The sequence below is a fragment of the Spea bombifrons genome, chromosome 5 (genome assembly GCF_027358695.1).
Source record: "Spea bombifrons isolate aSpeBom1 chromosome 5, aSpeBom1.2.pri, whole genome shotgun sequence".
Taxonomy (NCBI): domain Eukaryota; kingdom Metazoa; phylum Chordata; class Amphibia; order Anura; family Pelobatidae; genus Spea; species Spea bombifrons.
The window spans coordinates 28,157,303-28,175,463 of record NC_071091.1 but is presented as its reverse complement, the minus strand read 5'-3'; the positions used below and the strand labels follow the sequence as shown (position 1 = coordinate 28,175,463).

General features: G+C 37.9%; 1 protein-coding gene across 2 annotated transcripts in view; it reads right to left on the bottom strand.

The window, feature by feature from the left end:
• Positions 1 to 18,161, bottom strand: part of TGFBR2 (transforming growth factor beta receptor 2) — a 32,264-nt gene that overhangs the window by 11,815 nt on the left and 2,288 nt on the right. For both annotated transcript variants that reach the window (XM_053467790.1, XM_053467791.1), the window contains exons 2-3: positions 2,568 to 2,721; positions 1,820 to 2,034 (exon numbers count right to left, since the gene is read on the bottom strand). In XM_053467790.1, the coding sequence (XP_053323765.1) occupies positions 1,820 to 2,034; positions 2,568 to 2,721 (369 nt within the window). The remainder of the gene's footprint in view (positions 1 to 1,819; positions 2,035 to 2,567; positions 2,722 to 18,161) is intronic.

The following is an 18,161-nucleotide window of genomic DNA, read 5'->3' as shown; positions in this document are numbered from 1 at the left end:
TACTAACAGCAATACTGAATGAACTGTTTCATACACTGAACCTGTGACATCTTGAGTTTGCTAGCGCCAGGTGATGAGTAAACAAACGCTGAAAGGCTCCTCAGATCCCTGGCTGGCAGGGACAGAAAAACATACAAATGCCTTTTAGGAGATTCAGAAGCTGAGGACTACTTTGCATTTTTTAGCTTAGCAATTATAGTATCTCTAGTTCATTTACTTTTTAGGAGGCGAGTCATAGGGTCCTATAAGAACTACGGCAAAAGGACAATTTTTTTTACCAAGCAGTTTGATGAGCTACTCGAAAGCCGTAACTGCAAAGGAATAAAATGTCAACCTGTTCCAAAATGGATGCTAATTAGGTAAATGTTACCATACCATCTCTCTGACATTTGATATTGGGCTTATATTTCGCTGTTAGCTGTTAGACATTATGGACAGACTTAATACAAGGGCCACTTGGGTTTTCGGTGCTGTACTCAAACACTGTTTCAAGTTGCAGCTGCAAATATTCTCATATGTTTATATCCAGTCCTAAAGCTGGCATTAGTTTTACATACCACATGTACAGGTTATCTAGAAGTCTCAATAAGGCTAGCCTGTCTTGCTCCAAATAAATGATGTCCTGTAACAATGCCATTAAAATGATCGCCTGAATATTGGCTCTTAGATTCGATCTAAATTCCATAAACTAATGAGCTGGTGATATTCACACCTTGTGTGGTCCACGTTATTCTTAGTTATGATTGTGATGACTGCTGCACATGGATTGACTTGTGTGCGGTTTTATGGAACTGAGATACCACCTGTTTGTATCCCCTGCAAGTCTGTTCTTCAGATGGTACTTGAAACAGCTGAAGTACTGCAAATATGTACATTAAACCAGATCATATATCACAGGGGTAGCACTGCTACTGGAAATTCCAATCAACACGGGGCTGGATACAGCTGAAGTGTAACTGGAACTATGCAAAGACACATAATGTATCTATTCTGTGTACACTTTTAAATCCCAGCAAATGGTTGGAATACACAGTCCATGTAGATATTATCATAGCCAGAGCAGGGAAGGGAGTGAGAAAGTGAGCATCTATGTTAGTATGTATTTTACAGTGAGTGTGTATCTGTACGTGTGTATGTTAGCATGAATGTGTATAAGAAAGAGTGTGTGTTAACATACATGTGTATGTATGTATGTGAGATGGTGTGTGTTAGCATGAATGTGCATGTGTGTGAGAAGGGGTGTGTGCTAGCATGAATGTGAGTTAATTTGAGTATTTGTAATTAATTCTAATTAATTGCTTAATTGTGACACACAACCAGACACTGATAGGTCATTACCACAGAAACAAAAACAAGCATATTAGATGTTGCTATGTTGTTGCTACCTCACTAAAACATCAGAGGGAAAATAAATGACAGAACTTTTATGCTTTATTTGGCTAGAGTGAAATACAGGCACCATAAATGATACAACTCAATAATAAAATACAGAATGTAACGAAACTGTCACATAGAACAAACAATGACCCAGTGCAATGCTATGTAAAAACATACTGGGGGTACTAGAAAGGGCCCTTTCCTCCTTTTCCTTTCTCTATAATAAGAACTGGAATATTTTCTCAAATATCTTCTATCAAATATCTTAATGATCTGTGTGATAACTTAGTCCTCTTTTTTCACGTTACCATGCTGGTGTTACAGAAAAAGAATCAGGGAAAAGGATGGGGAATGTAGGTAAGAAACCAGGAAATAATAATGTCTAATTACGGGGTTTTTTTATAACAAGAAGATAAATAACTAAAGTTGAATAACACCTTACCTTTTATACTACCCGCTGCCTTGGCACCAGGGAAGTGAAGAATGTCATTACATTCTTCCTCTAAACAAGAGCAGATGTAAAGTTTTTCTCTGTGTGACTTTTTCTTCTGCATGATACATGTGTCTGATAATGATTCCATCAAGTTGTGGCCAAACAGTTCCACTTTGGGATCATGACACATTGTTTCTATTGTAACATTTTTCAAGTTTTCTCTCCTGGTGGGCAAGGAAATACACATTTATTGCACACCGCTACATCGGCGTAAAGGAACAAACACCTTAGAAGACTTGCTTCCTATTTCCAATTGCAAAAGTATGTATAATTTACTCACTATTACCAATGGTAGAACTTATTCTTAAAGATAAGTCAAGATTATTTAGTCTAGAAATAATCATTGAAAAATAGTACCATGTTTACTATGTGACAACTAATTTTTTACAATTTGTGTAGTATTAATCAAACATTGGGTATGCGTGACCAAAGATTTTGTAAACTACATTATAAGTAAACACAGCTTATAGTTGAGTAATTGTGTATGTGATTTCTCGTACGTGATTCCGGCTAATTACTTATCCGTCGTGGAATATTTTGGTAACTAATACAGATAAGTTAAAGAGAAGGAATGCCAATAGCTGTGATGAGCATTTAAAAAGAATGTTGTCTTCATAATCATTTAGTTTGCTTATATCAACATATTTTGTATAATAAATAGTTCAGAAAATGAAAAGGAAACCAAGAATGTATGTACCAGATAGCTACACAGATTTCTTCGGGGTTTTCACAAAAAGAGGTTATGTTGCAGTTGCTAGTACAGTACCCATGGCCATTACAAGTGGATGATGTGGGCTCACAGAATTTGCACATCCTTGGTCCATCATTGTACTCCACCATCTGCATGTCATCTGTTGAAAAAGGATAAATTATGGGTAAAATATTTGTTTAGGTTTAACGAGTTCAAAACATAAGTCACAATACAAAAATCAAGGGTCCCGGTTACCAGATGAAGCAATGAACACATAGTTTGAGAATCAATAAAGTCTTCCTGTCCAGCGTATCTGCAATCAGAGGCTGAATGAAATAAAACCTACAGCTGCCTGTTACACTGGGATGAAAATAGTTTTTTCTGTGTCTCACAACAAAAGACATTGCTAAACTGTTTTCTTGTAGACTAATGAACATCAGCCTACACATGCGTTCTGTAAAAGCCACTTAGTGCCTGCCACTTGGTTATCAAAAGATCATCTAGTTAGCCGTATCACTAACCACTCACTCACAAAAACATGCCCTCTTAAATAATGGATTTCTTCCGTGTAACCATCATGTTATCTCACTGCCTAAATAGCCCACGTCATTCTTCATGCAGAAAGTAGCACGCGTGCAAAAGAGATGACCAGTTGCATGAAATAAGACCCGCATAACCTTTAGGTACAGCTGTGTTCCAGTCATGTTCCCCTCTATGGAAATCATGTGGGTTGAGCTCATAAAGGTCAGTGTGAAATTTTAACAGTATGCCTTTAATTACACTTTGAAGCATTTACTACATTTTATCTAAGCCACCCACACAAAAATGTTTGTGGTATATTACAGCAAGGCATATGTTTGAGCACTGTAGAAAGTTTGCTTCACGGTTCACAAGTTTGGAAAGACTCACAACCATTTTAAAAACATAAGTTACAAGTTATGCTATCTGAAATATTCCGTAAAGACGTATTCATCTTGCCAAGCATGTGCCAGGATGTTGAATTATCATCCTGTTAGAAACAATTCCCATGCACCCTTATATCGGGTTCTCTGCTCCCTGACTCACTATACACTCTCTGCCTTACGCGAATGGGAAAGAGACATCCCAAGTGGGGAAGCTTTGCTCTTTTATTACCAGAAAAAACTATCTTTAGTGTTTATCAATGTACAACAATCAACAAAGTGTAAGAAATGTCTGTGCGTATGTGTGTCACATTTATAAAATGGTTCAGCATATTGGTATTTTTAACTATGTTACTGTGAAAGACCGAAATTGGTGAATGTCGACTTTCACCGGTGAATGTCAACACATACCAAATACGTTGGTGAAAGATCGAATATTTCATTTCATGATATTACATTCGGACCCTCACCGGTGTATGTCGACAATCACAGATATGCTCTGGTGGAGGTCAAAAAGAGTACATTCGGACCCTCACCGGTGTATGTCGGAGACAAATAGGCGACTGGCTGTCTCCCGCTGCTGTCAGTCCGTATGCCAAATCCTTTGTTCTGCTGTCAGTCCGTATGCAACTCCCGCCAAATCCTTTGTTCTGCTGTCAGTCCGTATGCCAAATCCTTTGTTCTGCTGTCAGTCCGTATGCAACTCCCGCCAAATCCTTTGTTCTGCTGTCAGTCCGTATGCCAAATCCTTTGTTCTGCTGTCAGTCCGTATGCAACGTTTGATGGTGCGAGTAACGTTTTCTACATTTTTTACGACACCCTTATTTATAATCAATGGATACCGCAGTGAATCGTGATCTTTTTATTGAAAAGTTAAATGCATTAATTGCGGAAAAACGAGAAGACAATTGTTTTTATTTTTCTCAAGAAAAGTACTCTAAAATACTTTCTGAAGTGGTTTCTGCTAAAACTAAGTGCAATACACCTTTGGATTACAGACGATTAAAACGTTTTGATGTTTTAAAAATTAATGATGAAGAGAAGTTAATTGTACCATTAAAACAAGGAGACACGAATATCCAGTATTATGTTACCAATGAGGAATTGTTCAGTATACTATATGAAACTCACACCAGAATAGGCCACGGAGGAAGAACACGTATGCTGAAAGAATTGCAAGTTAAATACAAAAATATTACGTATGAAGTTGTCATGTTGTATTTAAATTTATGCAAACAGTGTCAAATGAAACACAGTGCACCTAAGAAAGGTATTGTTGTGAAACCAATGGTCAGTTCTGAGTTAAACTCAAGATGTCAAGTTGATCTGATAGATCTACAGTCAAACAGCGATGGCGAATATAAATTCATAATGGTTTACCAAGATCATTTAACTAAGTTTGTCCAGCTACGACCTTTGAAAACTAAGAGAGCTGAAGAAGTAGCGCATCACGTTCTTTCAATATTTTTAACATTTGGTGCTCCAGCAATATTGCAATCAGATAATGGTAGAGAATTCAGTAATCAAGTCACAACATTCACATAGTCGCTTGGTGTATGTCCAAAATAATTGCTAAATACCCTTATTTCTTACTTACACCGGCCAATGTCGACATTCACCAAGTACTAATGGTGAATGTCGGAGATTTCTATTTTCTTCTCCGTATTTCAGCGGCGATAAAATATCACAAGGGTGATAATAAAAGGATTCAATTATGTGATTAGAAACTTATTTATTGCAACAACTGAAACTATTATGACATTTTGAATTACACAGAAGTCCCTTGCTTTTGCAACTACATTAACTTATTTATTGCAACAACTGAAACTATTATGACATCTTGAATTACACAGAAGTCCCTTGCTTTTGCAACTGCATTTATTTGTGGAACACTTCCTTTTGCAATGACAGCGTGTATAGCCTTGCCCGCCGCTTCTCGAATTAGCTGCAGCTGCTTCTCTCAGCGAAATTTCTTGAGCCGAAATCTCATTTATGGAAAGTAACTTTTCTTTACAAATTACGAACTGGTTACGTGTGTAAAGCTGCTTGAGGGTACCATTTTTATTTGCCAGTTTATAGAAGTCGGAGTCTTCTATCCCAACAACAACCGCTAACACATTTCGGCTATCTGTACGACCACGGTCGACATCAGGCACTTGTATTCGTACACTATCGCCAATTTGAGCAGGAGGAAATTGTTTTTGTGAGGTGCGTAACATTTTGTTTGCTTGCAGTACAAGATTCTCTTTCGCGGCCGCTCTTTTTATTGAAATTAACTCGTGTTTTCCAGTTAGAGCTTGATGTGGAAACGTAGTAGAATGCAGGTCCTCTTCAATATTTTTCCTTGAAATATGGTTTTCCGAAAGACCACCGCACAAATTTTTTTCAGAAGTATCAACAGTTTCTTCATGCTGTTTTTCGGTTTCACAAGTATTGGCAATTTCTTTGAGTTGTTCTTCGGTTTCAATATTTGCGATTAGTTCGCTAGGCAAAAAAGACGATGCTATGCCTCTTTTAGCCTTAACGCCAAACATGGCTTCATAAGGACTTTGGCGTATTCCTTCGTGGTATGTAGTGTTCTTGGCAAATTGTACAAAGGGTAAACCATCTGACCATTTATTTGTATCGTTATCGTTCATCCATGCGGATAGCATATTCTGTATATCTTGATTGGCCCTTTCAACTGAGCCTTGTGTTTGACTGTGACGAGGCTTTCCATGGACTATCTTAACATCTTTCCACATAGCGCATAGTTCGGATATGACTTGATTACTGAATTCTCTACCATTATCTGATTGCAATATTGCTGGAGCACCAAATGTTAAAAATATTGAAAGAACGTGATGCGCTACTTCTTCAGCTCTCTTAGTTTTCAAAGGTCGTAGCTGGACAAACTTAGTTAAATGATCTTGGTAAACCATTATGAATTTATATTCGCCATCGCTGTTTGACTGTAGATCTATCAGATCAACTTGACATCTTGAGTTTAACTCAGAACTGACCATTGGTTTCACAACAATACCTTTCTTAGGTGCACTGTGTTTCATTTGACACTGTTTGCATAAATTTAAATACAACATGACAACTTCATACGTAATATTTTTGTATTTAACTTGCAATTCTTTCAGCATACGTGTTCTTCCTCCGTGGCCTATTCTGGTGTGAGTTTCATATAGTATACTGAACAATTCCTCATTGGTAACATAATACTGGATATTCGTGTCTCCTTGTTTTAATGGTACAATTAACTTCTCTTCATCATTAATTTTTAAAACATCAAAACGTTTTAATCGTCTGTAATCCAAAGGTGTATTGCACTTAGTTTTAGCAGAAACCACTTCAGAAAGTATTTTAGAGTACTTTTCTTGAGAAAAATAAAAACAATTGTCTTCTCGTTTTTCCGCAATTAATGCATTTAACTTTTCAATAAAAAGATCACGATTCACTGCGGTATCCATTGATTATAAATAAGGGTGTCGTAAAAAATGTAGAAAACGTTACTCGCACCATCAAACGTTGCATACGGACTGACAGCAGAACAAAGGATTTGGCATACGGACTGACAGCAGAACAAAGGATTTGGCGGGAGTTGCATACGGACTGACAGCAGAACAAAGGATTTGGCATACGGACTGACAGCAGAACAAAGGATTTGGCGGGAGTTGCATACGGACTGACAGCAGAACAAAGGATTTGGCATACGGACTGACAGCAGCGGGAGACAGCCAGTCGCCTATTTGTCTCCGACATACACCGGTGAGGGTCCGAATGTACTCTTTTTGACCTCCACCAGAGCATATCTGTGATTGTCGACATACACCGGTGAGGGTCCGAATGTAATATCATGAAATGAAATATTCGATCTTTCACCAACGTATTTGGTATGTGTTGACATTCACCGGTGAAAGTCGACATTCACCAATTTCGGTCTTTCACAGTAACAACTACACTACCTTATAGGCTATTAGGCTCCACAAAAATGACTTGCCATTTTGGGCCTCCCTTTCGTTTGGTCTTTACCCACATCATCCCCATCAGAACTCACAAATGTCTGCAAACTTTAGTTATAATAGTAAGTAGCCCTCATGTAACTTCATCAAATATCAGGGCACCATTAAAAGAGCAGCTCAATGTTTGGTACGTAAATCCCTGGGCAGTTTAAGCAGTGCTCAAACTAAAGGGATTCAAATGCTGCTTCAGATGAATGGAAAAGTAAAGCTTTAGTAAATATCCGACTATCATTTTAAGGTGAAATAATAGAGAGTTCACTTCCTCTGTATTAAAATGGATACTTTCTATGTAGTTTCTGTGCCCACAAAACAGCCTGTGTATTATTATTGTATTTAAACTGCCTATTTTCTAGTCTTCATGGCATTAGCGGTGGTAAATATTGCAGCTGAGAACCGAATATCTGGCATGGCTGGTTTTGTAGAATGCAATAGAATTTGAGGATGAAAAGCCGAGCAGACTAATTATAATAAAGCTATGTGTATACGTAGAGCAATAGATTGTGTAAATGTTTGGCAGAATCTATCCATTATCTCATTTAGAATGTTTCAATTCATCTAGCATTTTGAACAAATCTAGGATTTGTATATTGTGAGACTGTGAACCCCAGGGAGATGATTAGCATGGCATCTGGGTACAGCTGCTATGCAGATTATACATATGGGTCCCTGGGGTGGAGCAATTGGAGAGCAGGGTGGGCCAATGCTCCGTTTCCCCATGCTGTGGAAATTCCATGCCGGGTTTTCCAGGAGGCTAGAAGTCTGCAGCATCCGGTCCGGGATTCCTATGGGGCCGGCATCAGGCACAGGTGCTGGGCATTAAAAACCCCTGGAGCCTGATACTCAGGGAGACTGTTGGGGGAAGAGGAAGTTTCCCTGCGCTCCCAGGGCAAGGAGAGGCCATGAACAAGAAGACCATCCCTGAGCCAAGTGAGGCAATACCTGCCTGGACATTTTGTGTGCTGTCGGGGGAGGTTTTCCAGAGCCTGGCGTAGCTGGGTCTGGCTGGGAGGTTGAGTTAGTGGGTGATTTAGGCTGGTCAGTCTGGACCAGCATAGTTCAGTTAGAGAAGGCTCCAATTGGGAGCTAGGTTTTCTTTTTATGATTTGGTTTTTTGGGGGTTTGAGTTAAAATAAAGTGCTGTTTTGTTCAAAGCTGGTGTTCCTGACTCTGATTGCCCTAGAGGACTGTGCTTAGGACCCCTAAATGTGACATGTATGGCCCTCATGCCACAGGGTTTGTCACAATATCCATAGAGATCAATGACAAGAATTAACAAGCAAAGGTCAAGAGCTATAGCTAGCTGGCATCTAAAAATTACTCAAACTTGAAACCCTCTTTCTCAAGGTACATTTGTGACTAGGGACTTTGATCCTCAAGTGGTTCATTGTATTGAATGTATGTTTTTATTGTATCCGCATATTACCGTTTAAAAAGCATAAACATTACTGTGAAAAGCGTACATAGTTCATTGCAATTCTTCAATTACCCCAGTTTATGCCACAGCCTTTGCATTAGAGGAGCTTTTTGAGCCAGATTCATTTCTACCATTAAATCTTCCGGGCTGTAAAGTCCCTATTACCCATTAAAAGAGATCTTCATAGAGAGAAGGTGCCTCTGCATTTCTCACAAGATGGATAGGAATGGCCACAGCAACTCCCCTGTCAAATTTTGCTTTAATGAATAAACCATTCAGTCCCATACACATAAATACATAAAGTATACAACAATCAACATATCGCACCCCACTGTCAATTCTCTATCTACATGCTTAAATATTAGGTCATTCAGATTATTTTTCATATGGATGTAAAGCCACTAGTAATTCCTTTAAGCGGCTTCGCTGCAAACCTATAAATGACAACATAACTTCAGTAACCGGCACTAAACACACAGTTCTTTTACCAATAAACACTGCTTGATATGACACGTTAGAACCAGTTTACATACCTCTTAAAACATAATGTACCATAAAAGGACCATTTCAACCACATAAATGCTCCGTGAAATCATATATATTATTTTACACAAAACTACAATAAGCTGCAACAACATTAACAATTTATTTGAGCTAATGAGCCCTTCTTTATACCTAGAGGAAACGACAGCCCTCAGGCCCTCTGAAAACAATATACCGCCATTCTTCTACAATTTTATTGGCAATTTTGTACTAAAATAGTAATGTCTACTATAGCAGAACGGCTTATGGTTAATTTGTTTCCTCTTATGATTTCCCATTTAAACTAGATGTGACACCCCTCCTTTTTGAATATGAATACATAGACTGTATCTACATATTTATGTAATAATTGCATTCTTTGTTATAGAAGAGCATATGAACAGCGTCTGGGTTATTCCAGACTTTTTTCTCATTGGGAAAAGGGTCGCAGTCGCATTGTTAAATGCCTCTATGAACATAAAGCACTTGTTTCCCACACTTGAAAAAATCTTTCAAGGAGGGGCCCAGGCATAAAACGGGTGAGACAATAGGAGAAGTGGTGGAGATTTGGTCAAAATGGGAAGATCGTAGGTATGCTGGAATAAATTACCTTTGCCATTTCTTTAAACCCCCCCAATCCTGAAGATGTGAGTAGAAACTTTAAAGTACTTAAGTACTATTTTATTTCAGGTGAAATTAGGTTTTTTTTCTTTGTTTTTTTACTTTTTATATGTTTCTTGGAAGTTCTTGTATACAATTTCCCCACCCGCCAAACAGAAGCTATTTTTATAGGGTTGTTAACTGTAATCTCAAACAGATAGCTATGTAATTGAGAGTAGCAAGCATCACACACACCAGCTCAGAAAAGCTTGTCAAATTGTACACACGCTTGATAAACCCAAGGACTCAGTATGCTTTATCAGTCTTTCATAGTAAGTATGGAAAATGAACAAAAGTACACCAGGGTTATCAACCAGAATGAAAATAATTCTAAATATTGTTACATGGACATGTGTATGCAAAGGTCTCTGGATAACAGTTTAAGGGACTGTGTCATAAGGAGAAAGTCAAACAATGTTAAACTCTGATGGGGAGTCGTTCCCTTGGAACCAGCACCAACTGTCCTGTCTAAAAATTAATGAATCCCTTGCCCTGCTGAGTAAGGACATTCTTGACGCAGAGACAAGTCAATATTTTGCTGTTTATATACACACCCTGACGTTGTCCTGATGAGGTTAGCTGACACTGGAGTGACATCTGGTAACCAAACGGAAACCACCATTTTTTAATTATTCAACTGCAAGAACATATCTGCTAGGAGCTGTACCCCTAACATGAAATATAGAATAGACAGTTGACTCTGTCTGCTTGTATTGGGAGTAGGAAGAGAAATGCATCTTGGATCCTAACACAGTCATCTCTGTTCTCAACACTGTCTGTACTGTGGATTTTCAATGACTTCCTACTTTATTGACGTACAAACATCTTCGCCAGTAGCAGTTGTCTAAGTATTTATTTATGAAACTAGCAATAAAATATATATATATGTTTTTCTTTTATTAAAAAGGATGTTTTGTGAATGAGAAGAAAAATCTAGATAAAGGGTTGAGGTCCAAGCCAGAAGATAGGGAAATCCATCCTGCATATTTGTTTTTATCTGTTTTTAAAAAATCTAATGACTTTCTATTTGTTAAGTAAATAAAAGATTAACAGATGATGCCCCATAAGGACAGAATTTAAAAAAGAATCCAGGAATTTAGTGCATTGTTCCCTTTCTCCTTGAACATCTGAATAGCAATCATTTTTCTGGACAATGCAAAGTACACCCAGTAAAACACATGCAGCATAACGGTGTAAGAACCTTTTGATATTTCCACTTAACCGCTGGTATAGTTACTTTTTGTTTTAATACTGGTACGTTTTTTTCGTATCAAGTCTACCAACCGAATAAATTGTAAAAAAATACTTATTTCGAATTTCGTAAGAATGAGTAACATGCCACCAGTTTTTTAGAAGGTCTTTTTGCCAAGAACTGTAAATAATGTCAAGATTGTTATGGCAAGTTGAGTGATGAGCACAGCAGACTCAAGTAGGGCAGCCTAGTTACAGTAAAAACATTGTATTTCATTAGGAAGGGATATGTCTTGGTAACTTTCCAATATTTTATTTAGTATTCTGACTTTATCAAGATGCTACCAAACCAAGTGTGAGGGAAATGGAGATTCTCCTATATTACAGGCAGCATGATGATACGCTAAAAACATACCGCCTGAAATTGCCCCAAATAAATGACACTGTGCTTTTATTTAAACCACTTACAGATATTACTTATTGGATAACCTTTTAATTAGAATGAGCAAAATATGAATTTTGAAGGCTATTGTTGTATAACATCCTCATGGAACAAAAAAAAGATTCAACTTGAGGCACCATAATTCACTCTATCAAACATATAATGAGGTTTTGGCAGCGTAAGATGGCTGCAAGAAATTATACACAGATAAACAGCAAATTCAGGCAAATAAGCAATCTATAAAGCGTCAAATGGAACTTATCATTTTTGCTGGAAAAATCATAGCTTCTGGCGAGACTGAAATAAAAGTGTAAACATTCAGCACTCAAACGCAGTTGTTTATTTTTAATGGACACAGAGTTTTGGACTAGATGTAACGGCAGTTTTTGACTCAATAGCGAGAGTCGATCTCTGGCACTCCACTGTCCATAAAGAAAGCCTCCAATGATGGTCATGCAGCCAAATGAAATCTCCAATTCATTGTCCTCCTCCATAAGTGGACCGATAAAAAAAAGTCTGCACAGAGTCATTTGAAAAGGTCTTTTTCTAATTCACTCCTTAGTAGAAATGCACAGAATAGAAGCGAGACGAAGAGAATATCGCCGGAGGCCATGCATGCGCTTTTAACTGCTTTTAATTATGGTGTTCTCAGAGCCTACGCAGTCAACAGTACTTTCTAACTTGGCCACAGAATGCAAAAAGAACCTAGTTATTAGGCATATTTTAAACATGCTTCATCTTGCTCTTTTTCAGATTGTTAGGTTACTGGTTCACTTAAAAAAATGAACGTAGCAAGAGAGGTCACATTACGATACGTGTGCCTGTGTGTACAGTAACAACTGGAAAGGGAACATGGTAAAAAACACACACAAACACATTTTATTCCATGTATCTGAATAACTTTCAAAAGTGGAATATGAAGTTCCATGAATGCTTAAGTAGCAGGATGTGGGCCTGCATTCTGATCAATGAAATTATACCTAGTTTGTAATTCTGCAGATCTCCAGAGTGATCATATCTTTAAATCCTCTCATTTTCTTAAATTCCTTCATTCTACCAGCGATAAATTAGATTTGAGTATGCGTAATATGATAGGATGCAGAGGGAAACTGGTGGATGAATGATCAAAAATCCATTTTTTCTTCTAGACCAGACTAGAAAAGATTGGTATTCCAGGCTTGGAGGACAAAATTCGGAGAGGAGTCAGAGAACAGCGAGGAGAGCAATGGTGGTGAGCATTGTTAACTTACTGGCTTCTGTCTACCAAATCAATGTAATGACCTATAATCGGGTGACAAACCCAGACCGTGGAGTAAGACATGGCTCTTTAATAGGAGACCTGTGTGGTCACTAATGCCATCACTGAACATCACAGCCCCAGCATTCCTCTATCTGGACGTTCCATATATATAAGCAAAGTGACCCATTTGCTTTTCATTTTCACTTCCTAAAGAGCATGTTCTTCTCTTCTATGCCCTAGTTTTGCCTGCCAGGATGATTAAAACATATTTTTCTATCAACAAAGTAGGTCCTGGCTCGTGGAGCAAAGGGTTTCCTCAGTTTGTGAAGAAATGATGTCTGATGAGCAACAGAAAAAACATCAACTGCAGTAATGGTAAAAGACACAATTATATAAGGAACCACATCAATCTGTTCTAAACATAAAATAACAAGCAAGATACAAATTACAGGACTTGTACAAATCAGATAAAGACTAAAAGCCATTACAGATAGCGTAGGTCAATCCTGGTTTGCTTTCATATGTTTCCTATGATTTTGAAAGTAAATTATTTATTTTAACTTGAGAAAATGTGAGGCATGCTTTATGATTTCAATGCATTTTTACATTAGTATCTCACGTTCCAACCTTAACCTTGAAATGGTAAGACAGTAAACTCTGAATTTGGAAACTAGTCAAGACCTACTCCAGTTATGCATATTATTCTCTTTAGACTCCAAAGATTTATTTCCGTTCTTGAAAGCCCATGTGATCCTAAATCTTATTCCTCTGGGTCATCATCAGGAAGGTACCACCACTAACACTTTTATGGGGCCCAGCCTTTGGAGGGGCCCTGGGGCCTTCACCCACGTCATTACATGGGTGCTGGAGAGCTGTGCTTTGACACAATGTCCATAAGTAAAAGGCATGTGGGTTTTTTTAACATGAAGAACATCTTGGGGGGCAGGTCGAGGCCTGGGTCAGAAATTCTAATACTTCTAATTGATAGTCTTAGTCACAGGTGCATATTTTGTATTTTCAGTGATATGTACTGAAACCCCTATTTTGTTTCTGAATCTAGCCTATGGAGATGATAATATGTTTGTTAGTAGTAATACTTCTTTTAACATGTATTCAAAGTTCTTATTAATTAAGTTGTGCCCTTTATTTAACATCGACATTAAATGTTTATGTGTGTATATGATGAAATAAATTTCTCCTTGCTGCATAAGTAAATCAATGTCAGTGTACTTTGTGCATTGTGCGCAGCACAAGAGATCTGTTTTATAAGCCTGTCCTGCTGCATACACTGCAAGCACTATATTAAATGATAGATGAATAAGTCTCTTTAGGGAAATGGATTCATTGGGCAATCCTTGTGAGTTTTGCTAAACAACGGTATGCACTGACCAACTATTGTACATATAGTTCAGTTTCTGTGTTGGTAGCTGATGCTTTTTAAACAGTATAAACAGCAATGCAGCTGATTGGAACAAGACGGTATCGTTTACTTTTAAAGGTGCTGTTCCACTTACTCTACCGCTAAATACTCAAACCTCGTTCTTTTTTTATTTCCTTAACATACAGTATCATTAATGTTTTGTCTATGTGGAACACCATTTAAAATCACCTTCGGTGTTCTTGTGTTTCATAACACTGATATTGTAATTTGGATGTGCCAGTATTTATTCTCTACCAAGAATCATTAAGCACTAATATGACAAAGATTTACCAAAACATCAGCTTGCAAGCAGGGCACTTTTTAGCTAATGTGTTGGAAGAAGTGTTATAAACTGTAACTTTGTTCATGAAAACAATAAAAGAAGCATTCAGTTGAGAAGACACAAAGATGCCATATAAAATGTGGCTCCTATAGAAAAGACTAAGGCGCTTTTGTGAGTTGTTGGCCTCAAGCAGTTGTCCTTTTTGACCCTTTCCAAAAAAAAAACACTGCCATTTTTCATTCATGCGGTTTCCTGTATGAACACAAAAGCAGGAAGTACTGGTATCATGGCGGAAAACACACACAGGAGGTTCTTTATAAAATGGCATTAAACCATACACATTAAAGAAATGCTACATAATTCCAAAATTCTGACACCTCTTATATTCTCCTCCACATACAAAAAATGTATTAAGCGTACAAAGAACTTACTTTCACATTACATACATGCTGGAATCTTGTATCTGACAGCTATTTCCTCAGGCTAGCTGCACGCATTTAACTAAACACATCCCTTTGCAAATTTATCATGGTTAATACACATCAAAGCCAACAGAGCCTGCAATCTTTACGCATCTTTTGCAAAAGGAGCAACATTTAATTGCCGTGGGGCATATTTATCACAAGTAACTGAATAGCAATCCTCCCAAAGACTACAATGGGGAAATATCGGATTCAAAAACAGAGATGTTAGGCCAGGTTCATTAGTCTAGATGTATAGACGTATATTAACCTTGACTATAAATGTATCATTGTTTATTATCTCATATTTTCCATTTCACTCTATGAGACAATTGCAATTCAATTACTGGTGATAGATTTATTGTCAGCAAGGTAAACTCAAAGCATCGGCACAGTCCAAACGGACCTGTGTATGGGCCCTTTCTTCTATAACCTGGTCCCTCTGTCATAACAAGTGCCATAGTGACGTGCATTTTATATGCATGTGTAATAACGTCTCATTGGGAGTCACTTCAACTTCTAGCCTCTGGCTACTCGGAGCCCTCCATCTTTGGGGATGGGGGGGTGATGATGTGTGTGGGCATGACTGATGATGAGGGAATATCTAGTCCCAAATGCTTTCAATTTATATGGGATGGGAGATGAAATGGGCGGGGTATGATGGGGCGTGCCTTAATGCCACTCCCACAATCTAGAGATTTTGCATCATGGCCCGGAGAAGCAGTGCTTCACTCAGAGCTCAGAGTCTCTGGGTGAAACAAGGAGTGTTCCCAGGTATGTACATGTGAGGATTGATTTGTTCTAAGCACAAGATAAATGTACAATTAAAAAGCAACATCAACATTATTTACAGTTATTTAGGCCGTAAGGAAATATAATGTGAGGAATTCTTGGCAACAGGTGTACTTTAAGTAAGTAGTGTTTGCGCCAGGAAATTTGCCCCACAGACTTATTGATTCTTTCCATTATTATTTGCTAATTGTTTTCTATTTATAACAAATGCTTCCACATACTGGCCTCTGCAACAAATCAACTGTTAATTATCAGTCATTCTGCTTGTTTTTCTATCAGGACCATGACTAAGACCCAATGATTCCTTAACGCAGTCCGCTAATAGGTTCATTGAAGAGACATAACCTTTACTTAACCCTTATTGTTCTCAGCAATAAATCTTTAAGAGTTTGTTAGGCAAGAAGAAAGTCAAAGTGACCTACACTTGAAAAGGAACTTTGAAACCCAGAAATGGTAACAATGCTGATAAGGACATGTTAAAAAATGATTTAAGAGGCAATGGTATTTTTAATGCAGTCTACCATAAATTCCAATCACTAGGCTTATACAAATGTAATAGAAGCTTGTTTAATAGCTACAACCCCACTTCTACATAAGAATAACTCATATTAAACTACTTTGTGAGTACTTTAATATGTACTCTTTAAAAATTCACTTACTTTAGAAAGCAACCAATCAGTGTCAGGAAAAGTGCTCCCACTTAAAATAATCGGAACGCCTTTTCTCATTAGACCCCCAGTCCCTACAAAATTTGTGGAGCCAACACTGAAGCTGACTGACACTAAGTATATCATGTGCAAGGGATGTGTTTGGAAGCTGGGGGTGGGTTGTGTATCATAGTATTCCACAAAACCCCCCATACATTTGCAAGGGGGGCCACATGTAAGGTGTTTACAGATTTTAAAAAAGCATATTATACATATACAATATGTAATATAGATTTCTTAAGCCTCTGATTGTTCTTGATTGGTTCTGACAGCCCTTTTTAAGGGATAGAAGAGAAGAGAGTGTACTACTAAACAGGGAATTGCCACAGGCTGCCACTGATCTAAACTTCCATAAGATTAATATATACAAACTATTATGGTGATCAAATAACCCAGAATGAATAGTTTTAGGTAATGAATTTACTTGCTAGAATGATTTTTCATAAAGTAGTGAGGAATACAGATGTCATTATAATATTACTACTGAATGGGGGCAAAAACAAATTATAATTTCAGTGAATAACAGTAGTCATTGGAGTTGGATCATCCAAATATTTTACACAAATCATTTAGTCTATTATTTCATTATCAAGTTAATATTCTTTTACATATGTATTGCCAATTCTCAGTAATCTGTGTGATAATGCATGTTTATAGGTGCCATTTTACCTTTTTAGGGACTTTTGTTATATGTTGCGTCTTTACTTGTTGAACTTCTCTTGTTGAACTTACTTGTTGATTGCGCACTGACTTCACTAGGGTTTTGTGCCTACATTAGAACTTGGTTTGAATGGGGAATCCTATCAGATTCAGCTGTTATGATAAATTCTCCTTGCAGCTTTACACATTTCACTGAATTTAACTCACAAGACAACTTAGGTTCGCATTAATTAACATTTAGGGTAACAAATGTCAGGAGCATGTGACCAGATTTACAATAGGAGCACAAGGACATTGGCCAGTTCTTCAGGCTCCGAAGTAGGACCGGCCAATCTACAAAATGTTTGAAATATAATGAAGGCCTGTACAGATGGGGTTAATTTCAGGGATAAATGAACCTGGCATCTGGTCTGTTAGCTGGAAGGGTACAGGTTTGGTTGTAAACCTGGTCTTCCTGGAACTATTCCCTATAGTAGTGGAGGTTTATGTGGGACTGTCTGACTAATAAGAGGGTTTAGTTTTGGTCCGCTAATTTGAGCATAGTGCAGCTCTTCTCGGCCAGTCATTGCCTTGCTGAGGAACTTAGTTTTAAGATGTCTGCAGATGAACATGTGTTGGGGTGGATGAAGCACTTTCTCGCCAGCAGTGGGACAGATTTTACATGTTGGCTCCTCCAGCAGATTGGATCAGGGTCCATTCGCTAGAAGTGCTTTGGAAGCTGAGAGGAGTAGACAGCTACTGAGGAGTTCACTTATGAAGGTGTCATATTGCGCTGTTGGTAAGGCTTGTGAGGCTCTTGCGGTCCGTTTGTGTGTAACCTACTGAATTTGAGTTGCTCAGGGTTGGTTTTGCTTTGGCCTTCTTTGAGGCCTTTAGTATAAGTGACCTGTTAGGAC